Source organism: Carcharodon carcharias, chromosome 10, assembly GCF_017639515.1.
Source record: "Carcharodon carcharias isolate sCarCar2 chromosome 10, sCarCar2.pri, whole genome shotgun sequence".
NCBI classification, from domain to species: Eukaryota; Metazoa; Chordata; class Chondrichthyes; order Lamniformes; family Lamnidae; genus Carcharodon; species Carcharodon carcharias.
The window spans coordinates 104,705,483-104,722,698 of record NC_054476.1 but is presented as its reverse complement, the minus strand read 5'-3'; the positions used below and the strand labels follow the sequence as shown (position 1 = coordinate 104,722,698).

At 42.8% G+C, this 17,216-nt stretch overlaps 1 protein-coding gene across 4 annotated transcripts in view; it reads right to left on the bottom strand.

Annotated features, from left to right (window-relative positions):
- The window catches only part of dhx33 (DEAH (Asp-Glu-Ala-His) box polypeptide 33), a 70,616-nt gene that overhangs the window by 31,689 nt on the left and 21,711 nt on the right, over nucleotides 1-17,216 (bottom strand). For all 4 annotated transcript variants that reach the window (XM_041196498.1, XM_041196499.1, XM_041196497.1 and 1 more), the window contains 3 exons: nucleotides 11,576-11,687; nucleotides 10,517-10,676; nucleotides 10,256-10,344 (listed from right to left, as the gene is read on the bottom strand). In XM_041196498.1, coding sequence (XP_041052432.1) covers nucleotides 10,256-10,344; nucleotides 10,517-10,676; nucleotides 11,576-11,687 — 361 coding nt within the window. The remainder of the gene's footprint in view (nucleotides 1-10,255; nucleotides 10,345-10,516; nucleotides 10,677-11,575; nucleotides 11,688-17,216) is intronic.

Below are 17,216 nucleotides of genomic sequence, written 5' to 3'. Positions count from 1 at the left end.
AAGGCTGATTGTTACCAAAAAGTAAAAGGAAAGGGACAGAGTGTGTGAACGCCATGTTGCACCAAAGAATCATATAAGAGCAGGCAAAATTGACAATAGGGCAAACTTAAAGGCTTTGTATCTGAATGTGCGTAGCATTCGGAATAAAACTAATGAGTTAATAGCACAAATAGAGATAAATAGATATGGTCTGGTAGCAATTACTGAGGCGTGGTTACAGGGAGAACAGGTTTGGAGTTGAATATCCAAAGGTAATCAGTGTTTCGGAAGGATAGGCAGGAAGGAAAAAGAGATGGTGTAGCTTTGTTAGTAAAGGAAGAGATCAGTGCTATAATGAGGAATGATATAGGCACTGGAGAGCAAGACGTAGAGTCAGTCTGGGTAGAAATAAGAAATAGCAAGGGAAAGAAGTCCCTGGTGGGAGTAATCTATAGGTCCCCAAACAGCAGTTCAGCAGAAATGCACAGTATAAACCAGGAAATACTGGGAGCACGTAAGAAAGGCACGGCAATAATCATGGCTTCTTTCAAAATGCATATAGTCTGGGACTAATCAAATTGGCAAGGGTAGCCTCGAGAGTTCATAGAGTGTATTAGAGATTGTTTCTTGGAGAAATATGTTGTGGAACCAGCCAGGGAGCAGGCTATTCTGGATTTGGTTTTGGGTAATGAGATGGGATTTATTCATTATCTCATAGTAAAGGATCCTCTGGGGAAGAGTGATCATAGCATGCTAGAATTTCAAGTTCAGTTTGAGAGTGAGAAACTTTTGTAAAAACTTATAGCAAAAGCTTCTACAAGTATCTAAAAGGAAAGAGAGCACCTAAAGTGAATGTTGGTCCCTTGGAGGATGAGACTGGGAAGTTAATAGTGGGGAACGCAGAAATGGCAGAGACGCTTCTTCAATATTCTGCTTCAGTTTTCACGGTGCAGGACACTAGTATCACCCCAATAGTAACAGGTAGTGCAGAAGGTATAGAGAAGGAGGAACTTAGGACAATCACTAGAGAAAAAGTACTGAGCAAACTATTGGGATTAAAGGGTGACGAGTCCCAGGAACACGATGGCCTACATCCCAGGATCTTAAAGGAAGTGGCAGTGGAGATAGTGAATGCATTGGCTATAATATTCCAAAATTCCTGGATTCTGGAAAGGTTCCAGTGGATTGGAAAAATGCTAATATAAAGCCCTTATTCAAAAGACGGTGGGGGTGTGTGTGTTGGGGGCAGAAAGTAGGAAACTATAGGCCAGTTAGTTTAAGGTCTGTCGTTGGGAAATTGTGGGAATCCATTATTAAGGAAGTAATAATGAGGCATTTGGAAAGTCAAAATGCAATCCATCAGAGTCAGCATGGTTTTATGAAGAGAAAATAGTGTTTGACTAATTTGCTAGAGTTCTTTGAAGGTGTGACAAGCAAAGTGGATAACGGGGATCCACTAGATGTAGGATATCTGGACTTCCAGAAGGTCTTTGATAAGGTGCCACACAAAACATTAAAACACAAGATAAGATCACACAGAGTTAGGGGTAATATATTAGCTTGGATAGAGGATTGGCTAACCAACAGAAAGCAGACAGTCGGGATAAATGGGTCTTTTTCTGGATGGCAAGCTGTAACTAGTGGAGTGTCACAGGGTTTGGTCCTTGGGCCCCAGCTATTTATAATCTATATTAATGACTTGGATTCAGTAATAGGAGGCACTATAGCTAATTTGCAGATGATACCAAAATGGGTGGGAAAGTAAGTTGCAATGAAGAACTAAGAAATTTACAAATGGATATGGACAGGTTAGGTGAATGGGCCAAAATTTGGCAGATGGAGTTTAATGTGGCTAAGTGTGAGGTTATCCATTTTGGTCAGAAGAATAAAAAGGCGACTTATTATTTAAATGGAGAGAAACTTCAGAATGCTTCAGTGCAGAGGGATCTGGGTGTCCTCGTGCATTAATCGCTGAAAGCTAGTATGGAGGTAATAAGGAAGGCAAGTGGAATTTTGGCATTTATTGCTAAAGGAATAGAGTATAAAAATATTAAAGTGTTGTTGCAACCATACAAGGCATTGGTGAGGCTACACTTGGAGTACTGTGCACAGTTTTGGTCCCCTTACTTGAGGAAGGATGTAGTTGCATTGGAGGCAGTTCAGAGGAGATTCACTAGATTGATTCCAGAGATGTGGGGCTTGTCTTGTGGGGAGAGATTGAGTAGTTTAGGCCTATACTCGCTAGAGTTTAGAAGGAAGAGAGGAGATCTAATTGAGGAATATAAGATGTTAAAGGGAATAGGCAAAATAGACATGGAGCTGATGTTTCTCCTTGTGGGGCATTCTAGAACGAGAGGCCATAGTTTTAGGCTAAGTGGTGGTAGATTTAAATCAGACATGAGGAGGAATTACTTTTCTCAAAGGGTCGTGAATCTGTGGAATTCACAATCTCAGAGGGCAGTGGATGCCAGGACGCTGAATAAATTTGAGGAGATAGACAGATTTTTAATTAGTAACAGGTTGAAAGGTTATGGGGAGAGGACGGGAAATTGGAGTTGAGGTCGAAATGAGATCAGCTATGATTGTATTGAATGGCGGGTCAGGCTCGAGGGGTTGAATTGCCTACTCCTGCTCCTAGTTCTTATGTTCAACTACATTGAAATACACTCTAGGGCTATTCCCAAATGTGTGAACGCTGGTCAATATATTCTACAAATAATTAAAATTCACTGACGGATTGGGGATTGCGCCTTGTGACTAGTGATTTGTGACATGCTCCTGAACAGTTGACTGCATTCAGTAATTAACCTCTATATCTGAATCATATTGATATGTTGATAAGGCAAGGCCCAACAAGATATAAGAAATGGAGTATGCCATTCAGGCTCTTGAGCTTGCTCCATCATTTAATAAGTTCTGATTTTGGCCTTAAACTCCACTTTGCTGCAGCTCCCCCCACTCTCCCCCAAACCCCAATAATCCTCAATTCCCTGGTAGATCAAAAATCTGTCAAACTCAGCATCGGCTATATTCAATGACCCAGAACCCACTGCTCCCTGGGGAAGAGAGTTGCAATGGACATTAGAGAGAAGAAATTCCTCCTCATTTTCTTTAATGAGACACCTCTTATTTTGAAACTGTGCCCCCACTTCTCGATTCCATCACTCGTGAAACATCCTCACAGTACTTACCTTGTTAAGTCCCCTCTAAATCTTATATGTTTCAATAAGGTCACCACTCATTCTTCGAAACTTCAATGAACTCCTTGATTCCAGGGATCAGCCTAGACAACCTTCTCTGAACTGCTTCCAACACTAGGGGCACCCTTCATTCTCGTAAAACAATAGCTTGCGTCCTGGTCAACTCTGTGTTAAGGTGTGACTCAGGAGTCCCATCTTGACATGGCAGTCTCTGCCGCATTTGGTGCAGAGGAAGACAGTGGGTTGAGAAGGTGCACGATTTGCTGGCCTCTGTTTTCTCTTGGCCCTCTTCTTATCCAACCGAACTCTCATAACTGCTGTCTGCCATGTTGCGTTAATGCTATGCAGTGAAGCTTCACTGTCCTCTCTAGGGCACAAACCTGGGCAAAATTTATGGAGGCCTTGGGCTGCCCAAACATTACAGGCCCCCTTGCAATCTCCCAACAGAATGCAAAGCACTACATTTGGTGCCAGCATGGTTTGCAGGAGCTGCTGGAAAGATGACATATTTAGGCAGCAGTCTGCTTTTGAATTTTTTGTCAGCATTTACTCCCTTAGCCTTCAACTCTCCCAAGGTATACACAAGGCAATGAAGCTTGGTTCATGAGTGTCAGGGTGTGTCCACACGCCAGTAGCTCTACACACTGCATGTCTGAGGGGCAAACCTTCTCCGAAGTTTTAGCCTGAGGCCACGAGGGACCTAGTTTCCATGTTTCAACAAGGAGGCATAGATGAGGTCTTGCTGATGGAGAAGCTGTGTACAGGCAGGGAGAGACTTGTACATTTGCCTCTCTTTCTGCGTTGCTGTTAGCCAGTGGTGTGACCTGAAAATGAGAAGCAAACTAGCACAAGAGCAGAATGCATGCTAACTCTCTTCACCCAAACACTAGAAACATCACGGCACCTTTGGATACACAAAGCTTCATTCCCTGACTGAGGATGCAAGTATATGCCTCCTTACGTGAAGAGAACACATTGTACAGAGTGCTCCAGATGGGATCTCAGCAATGCTCTGTACAGTTGTAGCAAGAATTCCCTACATTTAAATGCCATCCCCCTTACAATAAAGGCCAACATTCCATTTCCCTTCCTAATTACTTTCTGTCCCTGCATGCTAACAATTATGATTCATGCCAAGGGCACCCAGGTCCCTCTGTACCACAATATTCTGCAATCTCTCTCCATTTAAATAATATTCTGTTTTTCTATTCTTCCCACCAAAGTCAGCAACCTCATTTTCCCACATTATACTCCATCTGCCAAATTTTTGCCCACTCACTTAACCCTCACAGGCTCTTTTGTGTCCATTTCACAATTTGCTTTCCCACCTATTTTTGCATCAACAGTAAATTTGGGTACAATACACTCGGTCCTTTCATCCAGGTTATTATATAGATCATAACTAGTCAAGGCCCCAGCACTGATCCCTGTGGCACTAAACTAGTCACCATTTTCCAACCTGAAAATGACCCATTTACTCCGATTCTGTTCCCTGTTAGTTAGCCAATCCCCTATCCATGCAAATATATTACTCCAACATCATTAGCTCTTAACGTGTGCAGTCATCTTTTACGTGGCATCTTATCGAATGCCTTTTGGAAATCCACATACACCAGAGTATCGGGTTTCCTTTATCCTCCCTGCTTGTCACATCCTCAAGGAACTGGAATAAATTTGTGAAACACCATTTTTTTTTTTGTAAAACCACAGTGATTTCTGTTACTGTGCTACATAAAAGGTTACGACACAAGAGCTCATGGTATTGGAGTAATATATTTGCATGGATAGGGGATTGGCTAACCAAAGGAAACAGAGTTGGAATAAATGGGTCATTTTCAGGTTGAAAAATGGTAATTAGTTTAGTGCCACACGGATCGATACTGGGGCCTCGACTATTTATGATCTATATAATGGCCTGGCTGAAGGGACTGAGTGTATTGTAGCCAAATTATGATCTTCTAAGTGCCCTGCTACTACTTCCTTAATAATGGATTCGAGCATTTTCCCAATGACAGATGGTAGGCTAACTGGCTGATAGTTTCCTGCTTTATGTCTCCCTCCTTCCTTGAATAGAGGTGTTACATTTGTCATTTTCCAATCCGCTGGGACATTTCCAGGATCTAAGGAATTTTGGAAGATTACAACCAATACATCCGCTATCTCTATAGTCCTGAAGGGATGCCGGCCATCAGGTCCAGGGGACTTGTCAGCCTTTAGTCCCATTTGTTTTTCAAGTACTTTTTCGCTAGTGATGGCTGACTGTTTTAAGTTCCTCCTTCCCTTTGTCCTTTTGATTTGACAAATCAAGAAGATGGATACAAAATATTTGTTCAAAATCTCTGCCATTTCCTTGTTTCCAATTATGAATTCCCCAGTCTCTCCTAGGGAACACTTACTTTAGCTGCTGTCCTTTTGATATACCTGTTGAAGCTTTTACTGCCTGTTTTTATACTTCTTACTAGTTTATTCTCATTCTAATTTCTTTTTTTTTTAATTCATTTGTAAAATTTTCCCAATCTTCTGGCCTACCATTAACCCTTGCAGCACTCAACATCTTTTCTTTCAATTTGATACCATCTTTAACTTCCTTAGTTTCTCACAGACAGAGCATCCCTCTCCTAGTCCTTCTTTCTCAACAAAATATATAACTGTTGAGAGTTACAAGATATCTTAAACGTCTGCCACTGCTTCTCTACTGTCTTACCTTTTAACCTATCTTCCCAGTTCTAAGGGAATGCAACACTGCTGCCTGCCACTCTGGTTCATGCTGTGAAAGAACAACAACTCCTGGCATGCCCATGTGTTCAGGTGCAAGTGCAGAGTGCAGCAAGGGCACACATGCATAAGGACAACCTATTTGAAGAGGGTGTGAAACCCCAACCACAAGATTAAGGTTTTAGGGCACAAAAAGGGTGCCAAGAAATGTCTGGAGCTGAAGAGGTAGAAGGTTGCCAGCTTCATGCAGCGATTAACTCCCTGCAGCTACGGCTCTGGCTCTGGGGAGATTGGGGCTCATGAAGGTCAGAAGCAATTGTTGGCAGCAGTGTGACTGAGCAGCAGGGACCATCCCTATGTTTAGACGTTGGAGTGTAGGCTGACTAACACAGTGGGACGCAGTCTCGGTAGGTGGTCAGCTCAACTGGAAAAGAAAAACAAGGCGACTGGACTGGGAGCAAATCTGACAGAGATCTGGAATAATGTGCCTTTTGGGTCAGGATTGTACCCAAGGAACTCGGGTAGGGTAGAGCTTCTGTTGGCTAGGGATTAGACTAGCTCTGTGAAAGAGAGGAGCTGAAATTCCTCATGAGGAATCAGAATTTTAAAAGAATTTTTGTGGCTTAGTAACAACCAGCATCTGGGTGGGTTGCTGAGAAATCTGGAGACCTGACTTGGGTGTGTCTGCACTATTTTGCACAGATTGTGGTGTTTGACCACAGGTTGCCTGTTAATTCACATTTATTTCTTGTAAATTCTGGATGTTAGAGTTCTATCTTTCTTGACTCTAGTATAGTAAAATTTCTTCTGTTTGTTTAGAACCATGGAATCTGGTGACTTTATTCTCTAAGGAAGTAAATGGGATTTCAAATTTCCTGTATTTTAAGCAAACCATTACTAGTCCCTAACCAGATCCTAATGCTGTCCACTTCAGCCAACTCTGTCTTCATACCCTTACAATTGCCTTTATTTAACTTAAGGGCACTAGTTTCAGGCCCAAATTCCTTTCCCGTAAACATGATAGAATTTCACATTCAGTTATGATCACTCTTACCTAGAGGATCCTTTGCTATGATGTCATTAATTAATCGTGTCTCATTATACGCTATCAGGTCTAAAATAGCCTGCTCCCTGATAGATTTCAGAATGTATTGTTCCAAGAAACTGTCCCAAATACACTATGAACTCATCCTCAAAGCTAGCTTTGCCAATTTAATTCATCCATCACCCTCCATTATTGCAATACCTTTCTTACAAGCCCCCATCATTCTCAATTTATGCCCTGTCCTATACTGTTGTAAATTAGTCTAATCAATAATTTCTTTACTTTTTCTTACCTCCACCATAACTGATTCTACATCTTGATCTTCCAAACCAAGATCATTTCTCACGACTGTACTGATCTTATCCTTCATTAACAGAGCTACCCCATCTTCTTTTCCTTTCTCCCTGCTCTTCCAAAATGTCAAGTACCCTTGAATAATTAATTCACAGCCTCAGTCACTTTGCGACCATGTCTTGGTATTGGCTACCATATCATAGTCATTTATTTCTATTTGTGCTAACAAAGCATTCATAGCAAAACGGATGAAGAGTACATTCAGATAAAGAGCCTTATTTTTCCTCACTCTGACCTTATCTGTTGGTGCACTCTTACATTTGTACACTCTGGTTATCATTACCCATATCACTAACCTATACTATTGCCCTGTCCTTTCTCTTTAACTTTCCAAATCTCCCTCACATGAACCTCCCTGCCGCCAACCCCACTATTTATTTTAAAGCTCCCTCTACAGTCCTAGTTGTACGATTTGCCAGGATACAGGTCCCAACAGGGTTCAGGTGGAGGCTATTCAGCTGTATACTAAAGTACGGGGCATAAACACTGGCACAGATTGCTCGGGCCAAATGACCCATCTCTGTGCTGCAAAGTCTATGTATTTTTTATCTACAAATAAAGGTAAGCTCAATGCTCCAAACTTAAAGCCCATATGTGTTGCAGGGAAGATGATGGTGGTGTCTGGAACATAGTCTCTCACACCAAATCATACCTCACAGCCTATGTCAGGCTGTTGCCTGACTAGTCTGTGGGACAGCTCTCCCAATTTTGGCACAATCCCCACATGTTAATAAGGAGGAATTTGCAGCATCAACTGGGCACTGTGTCATCATTTCTGGTGCCTAGGTTGATACTGGGTGGTCCATCCGGTTTTATTCTTCTCCAAATTTTCTGCAGCAGTTTTATACAACTGAGTGGCTTGCTAGATCATTTCAGAGGGCAGTTAAGGGTCAACCACATTGCTGTGGGTCTGGAGTCACATGTAGGCCAGACTGGATGAGGACAGCAGATTTCCTTCCCTGAAGGATATCAGTGAACCAGATGGGGTTTTCTTTTTAAAATAATGATTCAATAGTTTCATGGTTACTGTTACTAATACCAGCTTTTTAATGAAGATTTTTATATCATTAACTGAATTCATGTCTCTGGACCATTTGTTTGGGCCTCTGGATTACTCATTCCTTAACAAAGCCACTATGTCACCTTTCCAGGAAATGACCAATGAAGCCAATTAGGATTGAACTTCCAGGTGCGAATGGCATAGGTACTTGGGAATTCAGCAACTGAAGCATCAGCAGGAGCCATGAGACTCAATGTAAAAATCGAAATAACTTCGACAACTGACTGTTGTGATTGTGGCTGAGATCAGAAGCAGGAATGACTAATCAGTGGAATGGAGTCTCACAGGTTCCCAAATGCTCCTGTTTGCAGCATCATGTTCCTTTCGTAAGACATTTCACAGAAAGGTTATTTCAAACTAACATAACAGTTAACTTCACTTTTCAACATCAGCATGTCGAGCAGCTATTGAAAAATAACTCAATTATTCCCCAGTCACCTTAACCACTTAATAGGCTCATGGCAATGGAGCTCACTCAATGGGGCTGAAGGTGAGGACAGGAAACAATGCTCCATTCAGCTTTACCTCTCAGTACCACCTTCGTTGGGGTGCTACTGAATCAAACTGGGGGATAAGGTCAGGCATGAAGGATCCTGGGGTCTAAGGATGCTCAGCAAGTTGCTTTGTCCTTCCCCAGCTCAAAGAAAATCAGCATTATGTTGGATTTTTTTAATAAAAAATGGGAAAATGCTGAAATACTCAGTCGGTCAGGCAGCATCTCTAGAGAGAGGAAGAATTAACAGTTCAGGTTTAAAAATTGGAAAAAGATAGAGATGTAACAGGTTTTAAGCCGGGGGGTGGTGGGGAGAACCAAAGGGAAGGTCTGCGATAGGGTGGAAGGCAGCAGAGATTAAATGATGCAAGACAAAAGGTGACAACAATGGGACAAGGAAAGAAATAAAGGCAGGTCTAGGAAAGAGGATCGGTAACAGAACTTGTGTGAAAAACAGGGAGTCACGGTTATAACACTATTCAAATCTTCAGTGATGTACCATTTCATGATTCTATAATCTGATATTGAATCTCAAAGGTTGTAAAGATGAGGTGGTATCACCCAGACTTACATTGAGCTTCATTAGAACATTATACGGAGGTCAGAGTGGATACAAAGTGGAGAATTAAAATGACAAGCAACTGGTAGCTGAGGGTCACTTTTGCGGACTGAACAGAGGTGTTCCGCAAAGTGACCCAGTTTGCATTTGGTCTCCCCAATGTATAGGTGACTGCACTATAAGTAGGGAATACAGTATACTAAACTAGAAGTATGTGTGAACCACCGTTTCACCTGGTAAGAGTGTTTGGGGCCTGAGACAGTGAGAGGGAAGATGGAAGGTGTTGCATCTCCTGTCCATGCACATGTGCCATGGGAAGGGGATGATGCATTGGAGAGTGACTGAGGGTGTCACAGAGGGAACAGTCCCTTCGGAATGCTGAAAAGGAAGGGAAGCTGTGTTTAGTGATGGCATCATGCTGGAGATGGCAGGAATGGCAGAGATAGACAGCAGGTGGCAGTACTGATCCTGCTCTTGCCATTTACACATCCTTCGTTTCTTTACCTGTCCCGTTACTATCTCCTTTTGCCTTTCACAATTATCCCTTATGTCATTTATTCTCCCATCTTCCACCATATCACAGACCTTCCCTTCTGTTGTTTCCTCCTGCCTCTCTACTTGCTTAAATCCGGTTACATCTCCAACTTTTGCCAGTTCTGATGAAATCTGATTTTCAGCATCTGCAGGATTTTATCTTTTTGTATTAGCTTTTCTTTCATGTATTTATAGTGGTTACATTTCCAAGGAATGAGAATACTCAAAGTTCTTCTTTGGCTTTCTGTAGAAACTCTACCTGTCAGGGGCACGTAAACGTAGGATAATTATGTGACGGGACTATTTATCCCCTTACCTGGAGATGGTTTCGATATAAAGTCAAATGTGAGGATGTTGGGGATCCGAAGTGCCAGGAGCTGAAGCATCACGCTCGCCAGATTACACCTGCACACAGCAACATGACAGGAAGCACAAGAGAAGGTTACAGGATGGGCTGAAGTCAGCATCAAATCATACTGTATCACAACTTGTCACAGCAATGGCAAACTTTGATTCAACTATTAGCAACATGATCCCAAACAGTTTCTATGGCTCTCGATGTATCAGATGTAATCACCTTTGTATCTCCGGTACAGTCATGTTGAGGAATTTTTCGAACTCTTCCTCGGTGTAGAGTCGGTAACAGATTCCTGCATGTTGCCGTCCTGCTCGCCCTGCTCGCTGCCAGGCCTGAGCTTTCGAAACCTGCTGTACAGCAAGGACCTCCAATCCACTCTCTACAACACAGCAATATTTACCACAGGTTTCGAGCTTCAGTTTATTTCATTCAGTTAGGTAGCTGGGCCTACTTCAGGAAAAATCCTCAATTTGCACAAACATTGGGGAGAAGATGAACCACACAGGAATTCTACCTGGCCTCCAAGGGTTAATTTACAAAGAGAGTTAACAAACTCTGGTTATATCCCTGGAATTTGAAAGGTGAAGGGGTGGTTTAATCAAAGTTTTCAAGATAGATAGAGAGAAACTATTTCTGCTGGTTGAGGAGTCTCAGGGGCATTGTCTTAGAAATTAGGGCCAAATCTTTCAGAAGCAAAATTGGGAAACACTTCTGCAAAGAAAGAGTGGTAAGAGTTTGTCAATGGAAATTCATGATAATTGATTCTGAATCTAAGACTGATACACATTTGTATTCAGGGATATGGGGCAAAAACAGGTAAATGGCATTAGGTAACAGATCAGCCATGATCATTTGAATGGGGAAACAGGCTCGAAAGGCTAAATGGCCTCCTCCATTCCTATGTGTCTCTATAGTGCCTAGTAACACATGCCCAAGTGTTCAAGAGCAGCCTTATCAGTCAAGCAACATAATTGACAATAGGTGGCCAAAAGTTTGGTTATAGGAGTAGGATTTAATGAAGTTCTTAGAGGAGGGGAGAGGGGTGAAGCGATAGAGGGAATGGCAGAGGGGTTTAGGGAGGGAAATTCTAGAGTTTAGGACTGAGGCAACTGACAACTTGGCCACCAATGATGAAACAATGGAAATCAGGTATGTGCCAAAGACAACAATTGTGCCCGTTCACTTAATCTGTCTACATCCCATAGGATAGGGGCAGAAGCAGGGTGAAGACAAGGAGGGGGACAAGGTGGAGAGCCTTAAGGGAGTAATATCACCTACCAGGTGTGTAGTGCTTGGCTTTCACCATCCCCGTATCAACAACATACTTGATGCCAGGAATCGTGACAGATGTTTCCGCAATGTTTGTGGAAAGAATCACTTTGCGGCAGTTCTACAGAGATAAAACACACATCATCACAAGCCACTGCAGTATCCTTCATTTTCATATAATTCTCTGCATCCCAATTTTTACTCGTAACCTCCTTTCCAATGTCCTGCTCAAAAAGGACATGAATCATTTGAGTTTGACAGCCAGTGTTTTGTGGCACTGTTTAAATGTAGAGCCAGAGATTTTTTTTATATTTGTTCATGGCATTTGGGTGTTACAGCAAGGTCTGCATTTATTTCCGATCTCTAATTGACTGGTGGTACTGAGTCACCGTCTTGAATCTCTGCAGTCCATGTGGGGTAGGTACACCCATAGTGTTGTTTTCCATGGTGGTTTGATACAACTGAATCGCTTGCTACTGCCCTGTCAGATGGCAGTTAACGTTCAATCACATTGTTGTGGATCTGGAGTAACCTGTGGGCCAGACCGGGTGAGCACAGAAGATTTCATCCCCTGAAGGACATGAGTGAACCACAGCATCGCTTTGTGCAGAAGGAGGCCATTAGGCCCATTGCGCCTGCACCAGCTCTCTGAATGAGCATTAGACTCAGTGCCTATCCTGCTGTCTTTTCCCCATACCCCTGCGCATTGTTTCTATTTAAATAATCATCTAATGCCTTCTTGAATGCCTCGATTGAACCACACTTCCAGGCAGCGCATTCCAGACCTGAACTATTCGCTGTGTGAATAAGTTTTTTTCTCACATCGCATTTCCTTCTTTTGCAAATCACTTTAAATCTGTGCCCTCTTGTTCTTGATCCTTTTACGAGTAGGTACAGCTTCTCCCTATCTACTCTATCCAGCCCCCTCATGATTTTGAGCATCTCTATCAAATCTCCTCTTAGTCTTCTTCTCTCCAAGCAGAACAGTCCCAACTTCTCCAATCTAACCTCATAGCTGAAGTTTCTCATCCTTGGAACCATTTTTGTAAACCTGTTCTGCATCCTCTCCAATGTGTTCACATCCTTCCTATAATGTGGCACAATACTCCAGCTGAGGTCTAACTCGTGTCCTATACAAGTTCAGCATAACCTCTTTGTTCTTGTACTCTATGCCCCTATTAATAAAGCCCAGAGTACTGTATGCTTTATTAACTGTTCTCTCCACCTGTCCTGCCACCTTTAATGATCTATGTACATATACACTCTGGTCTCTCTGCTCCTGCATACCGTTAAGAATTGTACCCCTTATTTTATATTGCCTCTCTATATTCTTCCTACTAAAATGCATCACCTCACACTCCTTAGCATTGAACTTCATCTGCCACCTGTCTGCCCATTCCATCAACTGGTCTATGTCCTTTTAAAGTGCTACACTGTCCTCCTCATAGCTTACAATGCTTTCAAGTTTTGTATCATCCGTAAACTTTGAAATTGTCCCCTGCACACCAAGATCTAGATCATTAATATATATCAGGAAAAGTACCGGCCCCTGGGGAACGCCACTGCAAACCTTCTTCCAGCTTGAAAAATACCCCATTAACCATTACTGTCTGCTTCCTATTTTTTAGCCAATTTTGTATCCATGTTGCTACTGTCCCTTTTATTCCATAAGCCATAACTTTTCTCATAAGTCTGTTGTGTGTCACTGTATCAAATGCCTTTTAGAAGTCCATATACACCACATCAACAGCATTACCCTCGTCAACCCTCTCTGTTACCTCTTCAAAAAGCTCCAGCATGTTAGTTTAGTAGCAGCAATGTATACCATCTGTAAGATGCACTGAAGGAGTTCACCAAAGCTCCTTAGGCAGCACCTTCCAAACCCACAACCCGTACCACCTAGAAGGACAAGGGTAGCAGATAGATGGGAATACCACCACCTGCAAGTTCCCCTCCAAGTCACTCACCATCCTGACTTGGAAATATATCCCTGTTCCTTCGCTGTCGCTGGGTCAAAATCCTGAAATTTCCTTTCTGACAGCAATGTGGTTGTACCTACACCACAGGGGCTGCAACGGTTCAAGAAGGCAGCTCACCACCACCTTCTCAAAGGCAATTAGGGATGGGCAATAAATGTTGGCCCAGCCAGCGAAGCCCAAATACCGTGAATGAATAAAATTTCGCTTAAGAAATTCATGCTGGCTCTTCCTAATCAACACATATTTTTCCATGTGACTATTAATTCTATCCTGAATAATTGTTTCTAGAAGCTTCCCAGCACCGAAGTTAAACTGACTGCTTTGTAATTGCTGGGCTTATCCTTTCAACCTTTTTTGGACAAGGGTGTAATATTTGCAATTCTCCAGTCCTCTGGCACCTCCCCTGATTCCAGAGAATACTGAAAGATTATGGCCAATGACCCTGCACTCTCTACTCTCTCTTCCTTCAATAGCCTTGGATGCATCTCATCAAGTCCCGGTGCTTTGTCAACTTTAAGTATCAATTCTTTATCCAATACCACCTCCTTATCAATTTTGAACCCTCCTAGTGACAGTGTTTCATCCCCTGTCACTATGACTTGGGTAGCAATGCTTGCTTGGTAAAGACGATGTAAAGCATTCATTTAACACCTCAGCCATGCCCCCAGCCTCCATGTGCAAATTCCCTTTTTTGATCCCTAATTGGCCCTATTCCTCCTTTTACCACCCTTTTACTATTTATATGCCCATAGAAGACTTTGAGGTTCCCCTTTATGTTGCTGCTAGTCATCTCTCATACTCCCTCTTCGCTTCTCTTATTTGCTTCTTCACCACTCCTCTGAACCTTCTGTATTTAACTTCGTTCTCAGTTGTATGTTCTGCCTGACACCTGTCATAAGCACACTTTCTCTTCTTTATCTTAATTTATATCTCATTTGTCATCCAGGGAGCTCTGGATTTGTCTGCCCTACCTTTCCCTTTTGAGGAATATACCTTGACTGTGACCAAACTCTCTCTTCATCAAGGTAGCCCATTGTTCAACTGCAGATTTTCCTGCCAACCTTTGGCTCCTGTCTATCTGACCCAGCTCCATTCTTGCCCCATTGAAGTCGGCTCTCCCTCAGTTAATTATTCTTACTCTGGATTTCCCATTGTCCTTTTCTACCACCATCCTAAATCTTATGACATAATGATCACTAATTCCTAAATGTTCCCCCACTGACACTTGAGCTACTTGGCCCACCTCATTTTCAAGAACCAGATCTAGCAGTGCCTCCTTTCTTGTTGGACTGGTCACATACTGCTGTAGAAAATTCTCCTGAACACAATCTAGGAATTCTTGCCCCTCCCTGCACTTTACACTATCACTATCCCAGTCTAGGAACATAGGAACAGGAGAAGGCCATTCAGCCCATTGAGCCTGCTCCGTCATTCAATACGATCATGGCTGATCGAACATCTCAATATCTTTTACCCACACTACCCCCATAACCCTTTACATTATTGTTAATCAGAAATCTATCAATCTCTACCTTAAACATACTCAATGACTGAGCTTCCACAGCCCTCTGGGGTAGAGAATTCCAAAGATTCACAACCTTCTGAGTAAAGAAAGTTCTCCTCATCTCGGTCTTAATTGGCTTCCCTCTTATTTTGAAACTGTGTTCCCTGGTTCTAGACTCCCCAACCAGGGGAAGCATCTTACCTGCATTTACCCTGCCTATTCCTTTAAGTGTTTTGTAGATTCCAATGAGATCACCTCTCACTCTTCGAAACTCTAGAGAATACAGGCCCAGTTTCCTTCATAAGACAGTCCCGTCATCCCCAGATAAGTCTGGTGAACCTTCATTACACTCCCACGATGGCAATAATATCCTTTCTGAAGTAAGGGGACCAAAACTGCACACAGTACTCCAGGTGAGATCTAACCAAGCTTCTATTCAACTGAAGCAAGGCTTCACTACTCTATTCGGGTAATTAAAGTCCCCCTTATAACTACCCCATAATGTTTGCACCTCTCTATAATTTCCTTTCAGATTTGTTCCTCAACATCCTCCCCACCAGTTCATGGTTTATAGACTACACGGAACAATGAAGTTGCAAGCTTTTTGTTCCTTAGCTTGAGCCAAATTGATTCTGTCCTTGAACCCTTTGGGACATCCTCTTTCTCCAACACTGCAAAGCTCTCCTTAACCAATACCGACACCCCTCCCACTTTCCTTCCTTTCCTATCTTTTCTGAACACCTTGTACTCGGAAATATTTATCGGCCAGTTTTACTCTTCCTTGAGCCAGGTCTCAGTTATCGCCACAACATCATATTTCCACATGGCAATCTGCACCTGTAGCTGCCCAATCTTATTTATTATACTCCGTGGATTCACATTCATGCAGTATAACCCTGATTTAGGCTTTGTTTCTTTCTCCCTTTCTCCGAACTCACCTATTAACTTACTATTCTCTATTCTAGTGCTATCTGTCCTTCCCAGTATTTTGTGCACCTTGGTATAACCCTCCAATATTCTCTCCTGGCTCCTACAGCCTGAGTTAGTTTAAAGCCCCTCCAACTGCACTAGCAAAATGCCCCGCAAGGAACTCAGTCCCAGCTCTATTCAGGGGCAACTTGTCCAGCTTGTACAGGTGCCATCCACCCTAGAGGCACTCCCAATGTCCAAGGAATCTAAAGTCCTCCTGCACCATCTTTCCAGCCATACATTCATCTACTTTATCCTCTTATTCCTGTACTCACTTGCACGTGGCACTGGGAGTAATCTGGAGATTACTGCTTTTGAGGTCCTGTTTGCTAATTTTCCACCTAGCTCCCTATATTTCGTCTGCAAGACCACATCCCCCTTCCTACCTAAGTCATTGGTACCAAGGTGGACCACAGCCTCTAGCTACTCACCCTCCTCCAGAACAATGTCCTGCAGCTGCTTGGTGACATCCTTGACCCTGGTACCAAGGAGGCAACATACCATCTTGGAGTCACGTCTACAGCCACAGAAACGCCTGTCTGTTAACTAATGAAACCCCTATCTATTGCTCTTCCTTTCATCTTCCTCCCCTCCTGTAAAGCCGTGCTGCTCGTGGCTGTGACTACACTCTTCTGAGGACTCAATGCCCTCGCCAGTATCCAAAATGGAAAAACCAATTAGCGAGCAGGACCCCAAGGGACTCCTTCAGTACCTGGTTCTCTTAGACTGCTGGCGGTCACCCATTCTTTTTCTGCCACCACATTCCTAACCTGTGGTGTGACCTCCTCTCTGAATGTGCTATCCACGTAGCTCTCTGCTTTGCGGATGCACCACAGTGAGTCCAGCCACCGCTCGAGCTCCGAAACCCGGAGCTCAAGTTTCTGCAGCTGGTGACACTTCCTGCACATGTGGTCATCTAGGACACCAGTAGTGTCTGCAACTTCCCACATATTACAGGACATGCATTCCATACGACTGAGTGGCCCTGTCCTGTCTTTACTTTCCTTACGTTAACTGTGTTTTACTTCGGTTTACTTATCTTACTTTATGTTACTGGTCCTGACTTCCCCTTATTCCTAGTGTTTCTTACTCAAATCCAAGTAGCTATTTCTTTCAAAATAATGTGCTTTTCTAATTTATGGCTATATAAAGACACTCCCTAACAATGGTTTCCATTCAACTAACAAACTTATGATTT